General features: G+C 43.6%; 1 protein-coding gene across 2 annotated transcripts in view; it reads left to right on the top strand.

Moving 5' to 3' along the window:
• The first annotated feature begins 6,723 nt into the window (after positions 1-6,723).
• The window catches only part of SAR1 (SUPPRESSOR OF AUXIN RESISTANCE1), a 171,878-nt gene continuing 166,542 nt past the window's right edge, over positions 6,724-12,059 (top strand). For both annotated transcript variants that reach the window (XM_087375403.1, XM_087375404.1), the window contains exons 1-2: positions 6,724-6,884; positions 7,030-7,159. In XM_087375403.1, the coding sequence (XP_087231529.1) occupies positions 6,733-6,884; positions 7,030-7,159 (282 nt within the window). In that variant the 5' untranslated portion in view covers positions 6,724-6,732. The remainder of the gene's footprint in view (positions 6,885-7,029; positions 7,160-12,059) is intronic.

Genomic DNA, 12,059 nt, shown 5'->3' on the forward strand with positions numbered 1-12,059 from the left:
GGGATTGTAACACACCAAAATACTTTTATTACTGAAAGATTTAAGTTGGTCCCGCTGGTCATTAGCCTTGGATGGATATTTTATCACAAAAAAGTGATTAAAATTCAGAGTTATTTGGATTGGAAGGATTTTGGATTGCTTAGGAATAGTAATGTAGATTGGAATAGGTTAAAACACACACACACAATTTGATTGCAAAATCTTATATGGGTTGCTTCAATGGATTTGCTTGTTGCTTTGCATTTGGTGGGTTACTTGAATGGGTTTGCTTGTTGCACGCAACATAATAGTATTTGAAGAGTCAAGTATGCATACGTTGTGTGATATTTCAATATTAACAATTTGGAATATGTTTGGAATATGCTTCCAATCATCCATGAACCCTTTTGAACTACCTCTGAAGCCGTTTTCGGCTTTTCCAATAGGAAAACAGTATATCCATTTGAGAGGAAGCAAACGCTTGTAACATTTAGACCTTTATGAGATAGGAAGCAAATGCTAGTAATATTCAAACCTGTACGAGACCAAAAATTTATAACCCAACCTTCGAGGAACCGCATAGGTGGTCGGGGGCCGTGAATGTAACCTACCACTGCATAAGAACAAAGCCACTTTATGGTTTCATTCAGAATACCATTATGTAGCTTTATCGTAGGGAGTTTACCTTTGAAAGAGCTATTATTTGCTCGAGCCTTTCAAGGATCTCCCACTCCTTCTATGGAGGTGTTGGAGGGAGGATCATGGAAGATCTTTCTTGTTCTTGGTGAGAGTTGTTCCCTTGCCAATTGTTTCAAGGTCGCTGGGAATTAAACAAGCTTCGGCCACCACCTTGGATGGCACCCACATAACTTTCTCTTTGCATCTTTGATAGGGCTTGCCCTTTCTCGATCTGTTGCACCGCATGTTTGGGGGGCTCCATGAGTAGGACGTTTTTGAGCTTGGCAAAACTGCTTTTGCGTTTTGTAATCTATTCGTATCATACTAGAAAAGTGAAAAACTATTTGGTGAGGGTCTGAAGTCCGCCAACAATCTCATGAGGCCCCTGTCAGCTGTGCCTTTCTACATGCTTTGCATGTCCTTTTACTCCAAGTGTAAGGTGAAACTCAGTAAGTTGGATAGATCCGCCGTCTTGTCTCGTGGCATCTCTTGCATGTCTACATCTTGCTCCCTGGTAGTGACCATCTCATGATTGGGGGCCTTCTCTTGAGCGGACCTATAACTTTGTTGGTGGAGCTGCTATCTTTGGCGACTTCAGACGGGTAAGCTTTGTTGGTGGTGGCAACCCTATCTTCTCTACCATTGCTAGAGGAGGTCATTTCGCTTTTCGTGGCTGCTTCCTCTTTGCAAAAGTGTTGCCCATCCTATGCATGTATATGCTGTTCTAGAGATACATACATACATACACACACACACACACACACACACACACACACACACACACACACACACACACACACACATATATATATATATTGTATATATATATATATATATATATACATACATACATACATATATATATATATATATATATATATATATGTAGGTATGTATGTGTCTCTAGAACAGCATATACATACATAGGATGGGCAACGCTTTTGCAAAGAGGAAGCAGCCACAAAAAGCAAAATGACCTCCTCTAGCAATGGTAGAGGAGATAGGGTTGCCGCCACCTACAGAGCTTTATATATATATATATATATATATAGAGGTAGAATTGATTGGATAACACACCTAGCAGCGTGTTTTTTTACGGATGTGCATGACACTAAGGCAAAAATGTTATTTAATGCTCGATCGACCATGCAAAGCATATCCGATGGGCACAATACTTTTCCTACTCCTTAACCTAGGTGGTATTGAAATGTTCTCAAAGAGGCACACCCATCCAATAAGTACTTGGTCAGATAACATACCTAAGGGCCTGTTTTTTTGTGGATGTGCATATCACTATTGGAAAAACGCTATATAATGTGTAATCAACCATGCAAAGCATATCGGATGGCGATAATACTTTGCACGCATCTCAACCTAGTTGAAATGGACTTGCGTGCAAAGTGGAGCCCCCATCTGATAAGTACTTGTTTGATTAACACACCTAGGACCGTGTTTTTCCTTTGGTGCATCCTGCATGCCTAGCACCCATCACTTCCAGATTAGGAGGCCTCTTCTCTTGCCTCAGTCTATGCTTTGGTCAAGGCCAGTGATATATGGGTTTTGGTTGTGGCTAGTCATGCTCCTAACCCAATTAAGATCGTGGCCAGTGATACCCCTTAGCCGGCTCTAACCCATGCCAGTGATGATGCTCTTTTGGATCCTCTTCTAGGTATTGGCATTTCATTAGAGCAGCCACCTTCCCCGTTAGCTCTTCAGACACCCTTCATCGATCAAGGGAAGGATATGGCTTCTACCTCATCGGCTCTTTTGTAGGCAAGTTTTTTATATATGTGTGTTCTCTTCTTAAAGAGAGCTTGTAGTATTAGAAAACAACACTTAGCACTTGATTGATCGTGGCTAGGTGTAGACTAGATGTTGACCCCGGAGTCATAACATGAGACCCTCAGTGATGGAGCAGTGGTACATGCTTGGGATGATATTTGAATACTTTTGGGCTTTCATTTCCTTTATTAAAGTCCATCCTAATTTTGCCTTGAGGTAGCCACTAGACACACTCCATTGGATGTCTTGAGATATATGTGTTCGAACACGTTTGACACGAGGATATTGACAAACGAAGATATGCATATAGACATATATATCTGTATGTACGTTATATATATTATGATTTTTGGCATGTATGGTGATTTATAAGGGCAACTTCACAGAGTATAACCCCCAAATGTTCGCGAGCACGTGTGTGCAAAGTTTATAATTGCATGGATCTATAATACCCAAGTAGGAATAAGGGGAGGATTACATTATCCCCTTAGGGGAATATGGGAAAATGGTGGATAAGGATTGACTGTTACCCACAATGGACTGCGAAGAGAACCCATGTACATGCTGGAAAAAATGTTGTACATGGGCTTCACCCCAATTATGAGTGGGTAGATATCTTTATGAGATTTTATGTGGCAATAGTCCCACCTTGACGGTAATTGGGCCATTATAACACTAGCAAAGGACTTTAAAACCTTGGGGATTGTACAAGCCGGATTTCGACGTTCACAAGAAACTCACATCATGGTTCAAGCTCTGAATGAGCTCATTTTGGTGTGGGAGTTAGTATTGAAAAGCATACTTCCATACCTTCACACAATACTCGAGGCATGTTGGATGCGGAATCCTCCATCATCGTAGTTCATCACACAAACACCAAACGGGCCATTACTACTCTGAGGAGACTTACAAACCCAATAGGCGGCATTCACAATCTCGCACAAGGGGTTACGCTAGGAGGACATGCATTGGAACGTGCTACTTGACGAAAACCCCAAGACCTTCTAGGAAGATGGAATACACGCAGGTACATGTCAAGAAGATGCAAAAGAACATTCACAAGTTAAATTTGTGAATAGGGAGTTTCATGCGTTGAACCATTTTAGAGCTACTCTCCTCCCCCTCCTCCCCGCAACTCCCCCTCCGTAGTGAAGCTATGGATGACTTTTTGTCCTTGCTCAGTACCCCACAAGGATAGAGCATGGTATCCTTATTGAATTACTGAGTGCAGGTTTATTGAAGTAGAAGGGGAGATAGCTCCTTGGATAGAACTTGGTGTAACGATGTAGTTACTTGCCTTGAAGATAATCCATCTAAGCATTCTATGCTCATGTAGAAAAAACAAGACATGTTTATATGTGCCAAGAGATACTTCTTTAAATAGATCTACCACAATTTTTAATAAAAGTTTTTTGAGAAGTCCTTAAGTACGATTGCAGGTTCTGGATCAGTAACATGATAGACACCTTTCTGAACATAAGGTTTGAATATAAGGGGGAAAGAGAGGTGTCCCCTTGGACAATAGTTAAGCTTTAAGAGACATGGATGTATTATTCTCGGGATACATGAATAATGGTTTTTTAAAGGATGTCTCTTTAATATTTTACTCTTGTTCCATGTGATGTTTCCCATACCGCTAACATATTTTAATGGGAGATGCAATTTCTCGCATTGCATAATGGTAGTTACTATCTGATTTTTCATGACAGAGCATTACATGCTTAAGGATTGCTCCGTGGCCTGAGAGCTGGTTATATTCCACCTACAATGGTCTCGACCACTTAGTTAATTACCACACTTAGCTATATTGGAAAACCTTGATCCAACATGTACCCCTTAGGATAATATCTTGCAAATTATTGTAGGAGGAAAGTGTACAACTAGCTGTGAATCTTATCTTTCCAGGACTCCTATTGTTTGTGTTGGATGCTGGCAAGTGAGTTGGTCTACTTTTCTACAAGGTTTGCATGATTCCCTCTTGAGAAGCTAGGGTTGGACCTAAGTGCTTTTTACAAACTATCTTTAGTGAATTTTTGTCTTAGCATGATATGGTTTTTGTCTCGTGGCGGCGGCATGACTTCTATTCCATTGCCATTTTTGTTTAGTTATAAAAACACTCGCCTATTCTAGTCTTTAGTTGGTAAAGTATGGGCTATATACTAAGAAAAAGACTTGGGGACATCTTTCAATTTGAATAATGTATTCTACTGCACCTCAGGCAAGTATTTCAACCAATACTAAGAAGGAACATACCTTAATCTTTGCTATAAGGAACTCATTCCTTCGTAATATTGTTTATTGACAAATTTAGAAGATCATGGACAAGGATGTAGGACGATAGTTGAACATCTCCACAGTAGATGCCTCAAATCCTCCACTATACAATTGCACAAAGGGCAGATCGAATTGCAACTAAACCATTTGGCATGCTTACTTCTCACAAAAAAGCATCCTATAATGACCTTCCAAAGCATAAACCATGCCTTACCCACCCGACCACCCTTCCACACATCTCTAAACCTGTCACCCCACCACTTGTGAGTGTGCGTTAGATCCCATTTGGCATTAAGCTCTCGAACGGTCATCCTAGTAGTTGCTTTTCTCAAATATGTCTTACCAAGCCTCCATTGATTACCTCTCTAGTCCCTAGAAGGGATTTGATTTAGTGGGGCTGCTCTCTAGCTAATCAACAAGAATCACTAGTGAAAGTTATACCATCTCCTTGTCATTCAAGCCATATTGACTCTTAACATTCCAAGCGGGTTTCCAAAAGGCATCCTTTACACTCCATAGCTGCAACCAAGACAAAACACCTTTCTTATGTAGCTTACACATATTCCTCAAATCAAGACAAAAGCCAATGGTTTCCCATCTCTTCTCATAACCCAACGCCACCAATTTTTTTCCAAGAGGCTAGCATCACCTCTAAGTCCAATCCTCCCCTTCTAATTGATACAAGACCCAAATTTCTTCTAGGCTATAACCAGCCCCTCAATCATGTTAGAACTAGATATAACTTTTAGGGGGAAATAAGAAATAATCCTATCATACCATGATAGATGTCCTTCCATTGGGCAACACCCTTGACCTTAGCATTCACCACAAACCATTAAGCTAAGCTAGCTGATACTGGCATACTCTCAAACTTTTTTGGGATCCATTTACAAATTAAAGCAGTGTTCTTAGTAACACCATCATTTTTGTTTGGTAAGGAAACTATGGTAACTTTTCAGCTTTATATTGTTACAAGGAAGCCTTTATAATAGGGATATCTAATGCTTAGTTTTCTACTTTATGCATTGATCCATTGGGATTGTAACACACCAAAAAACTTTTATTACTGAAAGATTTAAGTTGGCCCCACTTATCATTAGCCTTGGATGGATATTGTATCACAAAAAAGTGAATAAAATTCAGAGTTATTTGGATTGGAAGGATTTTGGATTGCTTAGGAATAGTAATGTAGATTGGAATAGGTTAAAACACACACACGAAATTTGATTGGAAAATCTTATATGGGTTGCTTCAATGGATGTGCTTGTTGCTTCACATTTTGTGGGTTACTTCAATGGGTTTGCTTGTTGCATGCAACATAATAGTATTTGAAGAGTCAAGTATGCATACGTTACATAAGTTGAATCAAGTCTTGTCATGCATGCAAGGCCTTACACATTTGTCACTGAATGAGGAGAATTCTCGTTTCATAGAGTGAAGTTATGAGGAGAAATCTACCATGAGTCCTTTCGCAAAGTGCCAAAGTAAAATCTCAATGAAGTATGGAGGGAAATCGTGGTGGTGGTGAGGATCTTTGTGATATAAATCAATGTAAATATCTAACCTTACAGCTAAGGGTCTTTACAGCCCCCCCAAGTCCTGCCCGCCAAGCCTTTGTTGCAGGGACGTGCTACCACATTCAAAAAGCTTATTGGATCCTTAAAATACGGAGGTTGGACAAGTTGGGCAGCCAAGACCCCCCACCCAAGGGCATGGGTGGGGGTTTACATTGTTGAAAGCATTTATTGCTTAGGGGCTGGTGGGGCTTGAACCTCCCATACCTTGCCATATCTTGATGGCAGTGTGTAATGATCCCCGCACGCCATGGAGGGAAAAATAGCAACTTGGGCGGGCAAGGGATTGGTTTGTAAAGACCCTAAGGCAGGGCCAAAAAAAGTTTTCCTCGAACTCAACTCACGGGAGGCGGGTTAGGTTAGAAGCCAACCCGGGTGTTTTCAAAGGGAGATGAATTGCACTTGCGAGACCTGAAAGTAGTTCCTTTCCCGCTACTCGGCAGCAATGGAGGTCCCCGTCGCAGGCGGCGATACTATCAGATGGACTCAGTTGAAGGTCCCTTCTCAATTCGATGCTGGTGTTCCCTGCTGCCCCCCTGCTCGTGATTTTGCCGGGATGACTTCTTTCGGTCCCCCTTCGTTTCGTCACGTTGCCTGGTTGTTAATCCCCCCTCTTACTGCAACATTTTCATTGGCTCATCCTTCTCAGAGACCTGTTGTAGTTTTACTCAGTTCGTTCCAGGATTGTGAATATAATGCACGCATTTTACTCTACTTTACCTCTCTTAAATTTTGTGTGTAGGCGAGTACATGCGTCTTCCCCCTCAACGTTGGAGCTCCTAGAGCTGAATGATCACGAGGCACAGAGCATCGGATTACAACTTGTTTTTGAGGAGGCTTTGTCTTCATTTTTCACCGTTTATGTCGATCAGGCAAGTCATCTTTTCTTTTCCGTCCCTTCAGATTGTCTTTTCGTGTATTCTGGCCTGTAACGGAGCTCTATAGACGTCATATTGTCGTTTTTGCGATAATGGATCCAAGACACGTGGAACAAACTAAGAATATCGACTGCATCTTATATTTATTAAATGCAACGACTTAAGAGAGAATACCAAACAATAAATTAGAAATGCCACGAGATAATGTCAATGGCATGCCTTACATGTCCACGAAGATGTGTCGGGTTTGTTACCCGGTCATTGGCATGCCTCACATATCCACGATGATGTGATGGGTTTGTAACTCTTGGGTAACTCTTATGAGGCATTCAGCATTTCTCTTGATATGTGGATAAATAATATCTGTAAGTGATGGCTTAAACAATGATTGTGCTATCTTTTCATTATGGAACTAAAGCTTTTATAGAAGCTCTATATGAAGAGCTTCTAGGCTTGTACCTTAATAATCCTTAATATCGTGCTAGATCTTCCACACAATAGCAAAACATAAAATGAAAGGAAGAAGCTTTGGACCAAATGGAAACACTGAGATCCAACTTCAACAAACATGTACACAAGAACCATTCCAAGCACACTCAGGTTTGAGAGTAAAAGACAACAAGCATTTTGAGTAGGTAGCTCTCTTTTATGGATGCATTCGTTCGACACATGCATCACGAGCAGGCAAGCCGTTAGCTTATCATGGATTTGTCATTTTTAACTTCTCAAATTGTTTTACAACCGGTTTGCATCAACGATAAGTGGTGGTATGTGATTCAAGTTGCACCTAGGGAGTGCCTTTTCTTTGAAAGTGCTGAAGCGGAGTAAGCTATTGAAGATGAGGAAATAGATGAGATGGATGCCATCACGTTTGATACATCTCTTAGCACTTGTTGCAAAGCACGAGGGTAGTTTGAGCTCATTGACAGGATACATGCAGGTTGGCTATGGATGATCGGGTGGATGAACACCAAGTTCGAGAGAATGCATGTCAAGAATCATTTGAAGCTTCACTTGACTAGATGGCCATGTCCAAAGATGGATGAGCGGTGATGTACAAGTTGTATGTCAGGTTACTACAGCCAAAATAATGCGGACTATTTTCCCTCGAAACACATTGCAAAACCTTAGCCAGGTGCTTCTAAAAACTTGCAGCTTGCCACTGTCTGATACTTAGTGGAGTGCCAATTCTACGCTCCTAACTCAGCATCACCTTTGCTCAGCTACATTAATCTTGCCCAATGGCCTATGTGTTAGACCATACATTGCCCATTTGTCTGGCCAGCCTGGCGGTTTGGTGGCTGGCCGACCAACTTTCCACCCGTTTTATAGGTCCTTTTGTTGGGCTCTATCTTGTCATCCAATGGGCTATAAATCTCACCACTATTGCTGACTTTTCCACAGCCCACGTGGATCAAATAACCACTCCCTCCTTGGTCTCCAATACAAAGTATTGAATGTGGTAACCGACTTTGTTCGACTGTTGGAAAACACACCACACTTGCTGTACCATAGCAATGTGTAGAATGATAAGTCCTTGCAATCACCAAACAAGAAAGCGAGACATCAAGTGTGGGAAATATGCTACAGTATAGTACCCAATTATCTTGCTTCAAGACTTGTGTAGGTATAAAAAGATCTAGGAAGCACTTTCAGATCAGAGAGAGAATACACAGATGTACAGCCAAAATAGGTCTCATCTATGGGGGGGTCACCTGAAAATATGCAGGATACAAGTGACCAACAAACTCCATGCTGCTTGTCCCCGCTGCTCTTCACTTTGCCTCCTTTCTTCGCATTTCCTCGTTCTTCCCCTCCCCGCCTGCCTTCTACTCCTTCCCGCCTTCTCCCCCGCCTCTTTGCTGTCTCTTTGGGCAGCTTTTTCGCCGTGCTGTTTGAGCTGGAGGCCGACTTCCAGCCCGCCTGGAAGCTGGTCTGCTGTGGCTCCTTTGGAGCTTCGCCTGGTGGCTGGTTACAGCCGTTTCAAGTCAAGAGCCCCATGTCGAGCCCCTTTGGCCCGCTCTGTTCCTTCGCAAGCAAGAGCCATGCTGGCTGTTCGCACAGCTTGGAGCAACTGGCTGTGTAGTGTGTAGGTCACGGTTCTTGTGGAGCTGTTGGAGAGGACTTTCTTGGCTCTTTGACAGCCCACCAAGACATGGAAGGTGCCGGCTGTTCATAGTGTTGAAGGTGGTCTGAGTTTTTTGGGCCCGGCCAGCCCCCTCATTGTGAACTGTTTGAAGCTTCAGCGGGAGGCCTTTGTGAGCTGTTCCTTTAGCTGGAACAGCCCCCACAAGTAGCTTTGTAGAGCTCTTTCTTGAGAGCCCACCTTGAAAGACCTCTTTGGAAAGGCTGCCCTTCAGGTGTTCTCAAAGGCGCTTTTGGCAGGCTGGTCCAGCCAGTCTTTTGGGAGGGCTCCTTCCCTTCCTTTTCCTCTTTCTTTCATTTTCCAGCCACTTTTTCCTTCCACTTGACAGCGTGGATTTAAGCTTGTTCTTTTATGTGGATTGCACCTTGACAGTGACCCTTGGTCTAGTGTTGAGGGTTAACTAGGAACCTAGGGTAAGTCTTAAGCTAAGTATGGTTATAAGTAGTAGTTAGGACATGCAAATTTCACCTTGTGAAGTTAGGCTAAGTCTTAAGCTAAGTTATAAGTATGCTTCTGCCGTATTAGTGGACATGCAAATTTCACCTTGTGAAGTTTTCATCCAAGTTGCGGCCTGCTGGTATTGTGATAATTCTTTCTATCTTAAATGGTGTGTTGCCCTATCAGCTAGATTTAGATTTAGATGTGTTGAGATTCCGCATCTCCAGGCGTGACCAGCCGACCAGCCCCCATGCAGCAAGGGGGGCCAGAGGGGGTAGGCTGGCCGACCAGCTGGTCGGCCCAGTTGGCCTGACCGACCAGGCTGGTCGGTCCAGCCAAACTGGCCGACTCCCCCCCTTGGCCTGCCCTATAAAAGGGCCTCCTTCCCTTCATTTCCTCGATCACTTCTCGCAGCTCCTCAAGGCTCCAGCATACAGCCTGCTCCTGACCATCCCCTCAGAGCCCCCTCTCAGCTGCTCAGTTGGCTGCCCACACTCCCGCAGCAGATCTTGCCTCTTCAGGGCCCTTGCCTCCCCGCTCCAGGCCTCTGCCTCTTCGTTTCAGGCTTCTCCTGCCTCCGTGCTCTCAGGCTTCAGCTTTCTTGTATTCCCCCCTTTTTCTCTGCTTCAGTTCAGCCTCTCCAGCAGCTCCTGTTTTCTATCTTATTCAAGATATCTTGTATTTCAGTTGCTGCCCTGGTTTAAGGGCTGATTTACAGCAGATCAGTGGTGGTATATTTTGTTATCTCTAGTGTTCTCTGTGTGGCTCTATAATTTCAGTTTGTTTGCATCTTCCGCTGCCATTTTAATATGGTATCAGAGCACCAGGTTACTCTCTGATCTGGGAACTTCTATATTGATGAAGTTGAAGAAGTTTGTCCTCCACTGACTACAGAGCTTTCTTCTGCCCTCCCTTCTCCCCTCCCTATATATATATTTTTCCTCCCGTACCCCGGGCTATCAATAGCAGCCTACTGCTTCATCAAGAGCCTCTCCCCCCCTTCCTTCATCGCGCATCGGGTCGGCTCCCGTCTTCACCCGTACGACTTTATTCAGGGGTTTCTGGCAGAACTTATTGGCTCTTGATCTTTGGGTTCGATTGTTGAGAGTGGCCCTGTTCTAGACCTTGATCTTTTCACCAGCCCCGTTCTCTTCAGCCCCTTGTTGCTGTCCATTCCCTGTTTTCAGTTATGGCTGATGAAACAAAGGATTCTACTCCGGATCTTCGCGTATCCCCTATGTCCAGTTTCTTTCAAGAGTCTGACAAGCCTGTACGTATTCCCACTCTTCCTACATTTCCAGATGCTCGGCAGTTAGATGGGACCAATTATTCTCTTTGGAAAATTCAGATGGCGTCTGTATTGGAATCTTATGATCTTGCTGAGTTTGTTGATCCCGGGATCCCTCGTCCGTCACCTGAGGAGGAGCCACATGCTTCTCTTATCTGGGATAAATTGAATGCTCGTGTACGCTCGTTCATCTTTCTCAATTGTCAACCAGGGGTTCTCAATCATATCAAGCATTTTACTTCTGCACGTGCTATTTGGGAATTTCTTGATGGCATGTATCTTCGCGTCACTCCCATGAAACGTATTTCCTTGGAAGTTCAGCTTCGTCGCCTCGATCCAACTACTTCTCCTTCCATACGGGACCACATCAACAAAATGCAGAGCATGCATCAGGACATCCTCCATGCAGGCAAGGCTATCTCCTCCGAAGATATGGCTATTACTCTCTTATCTCATGTTATTACTGACAGTCGATATGCAGCATTCTATTCTTCTCTTATTACCTCTGGCCGCCTCAGCACCATCACTTGGGAGGAACTTGTCCCCATGATGATGGATCAGGAGGAACAGTTCACTAAAACCTCTGATGGTTCTTCTGAGGCTCTTGTGGCCCATCGTCCCAAATCACGATCCAAGAATGCCCCGTCCTCTGCCAATAACTCATCTCCTTCAGATCCCTCCAGTGACCGTCCTGCTCCCAAAGGTAATTGCAATCACTGTGGCACTCCTGGCCATTATTGGCGCAATTGTCCATACCGCAAACACAAACGAGCTGACGCACCTCTGGCCGCTGCGGCTGATGCTTCCCTTACCCCTACTCCTGCATTTGTTCACCTTGAGCTCTTGAATTCGGTCCCCCTTCCTGCAGCAGAGTCATTGGCTCTCCATAGCTCCGATGCTCGTGAATGGATTGTTGATAGTGGGGCCTCTCGGCATATGACCCCCTCCTCCTCACTGCTCCAGGATCTCACTCCTCATTCTGGTCGTGTCTGCATCGGCGATAAGCACTCTATTCCTGTTCA

Source organism: Dipteris shenzhenensis, chromosome 6, assembly GCF_047967505.1.
Source record: "Dipteris shenzhenensis isolate YYH24624 ecotype China chromosome 6, Dip_SZ_1.0, whole genome shotgun sequence".
Taxonomy (NCBI): Eukaryota; Viridiplantae; Streptophyta; class Polypodiopsida; order Gleicheniales; family Dipteridaceae; genus Dipteris; species Dipteris shenzhenensis.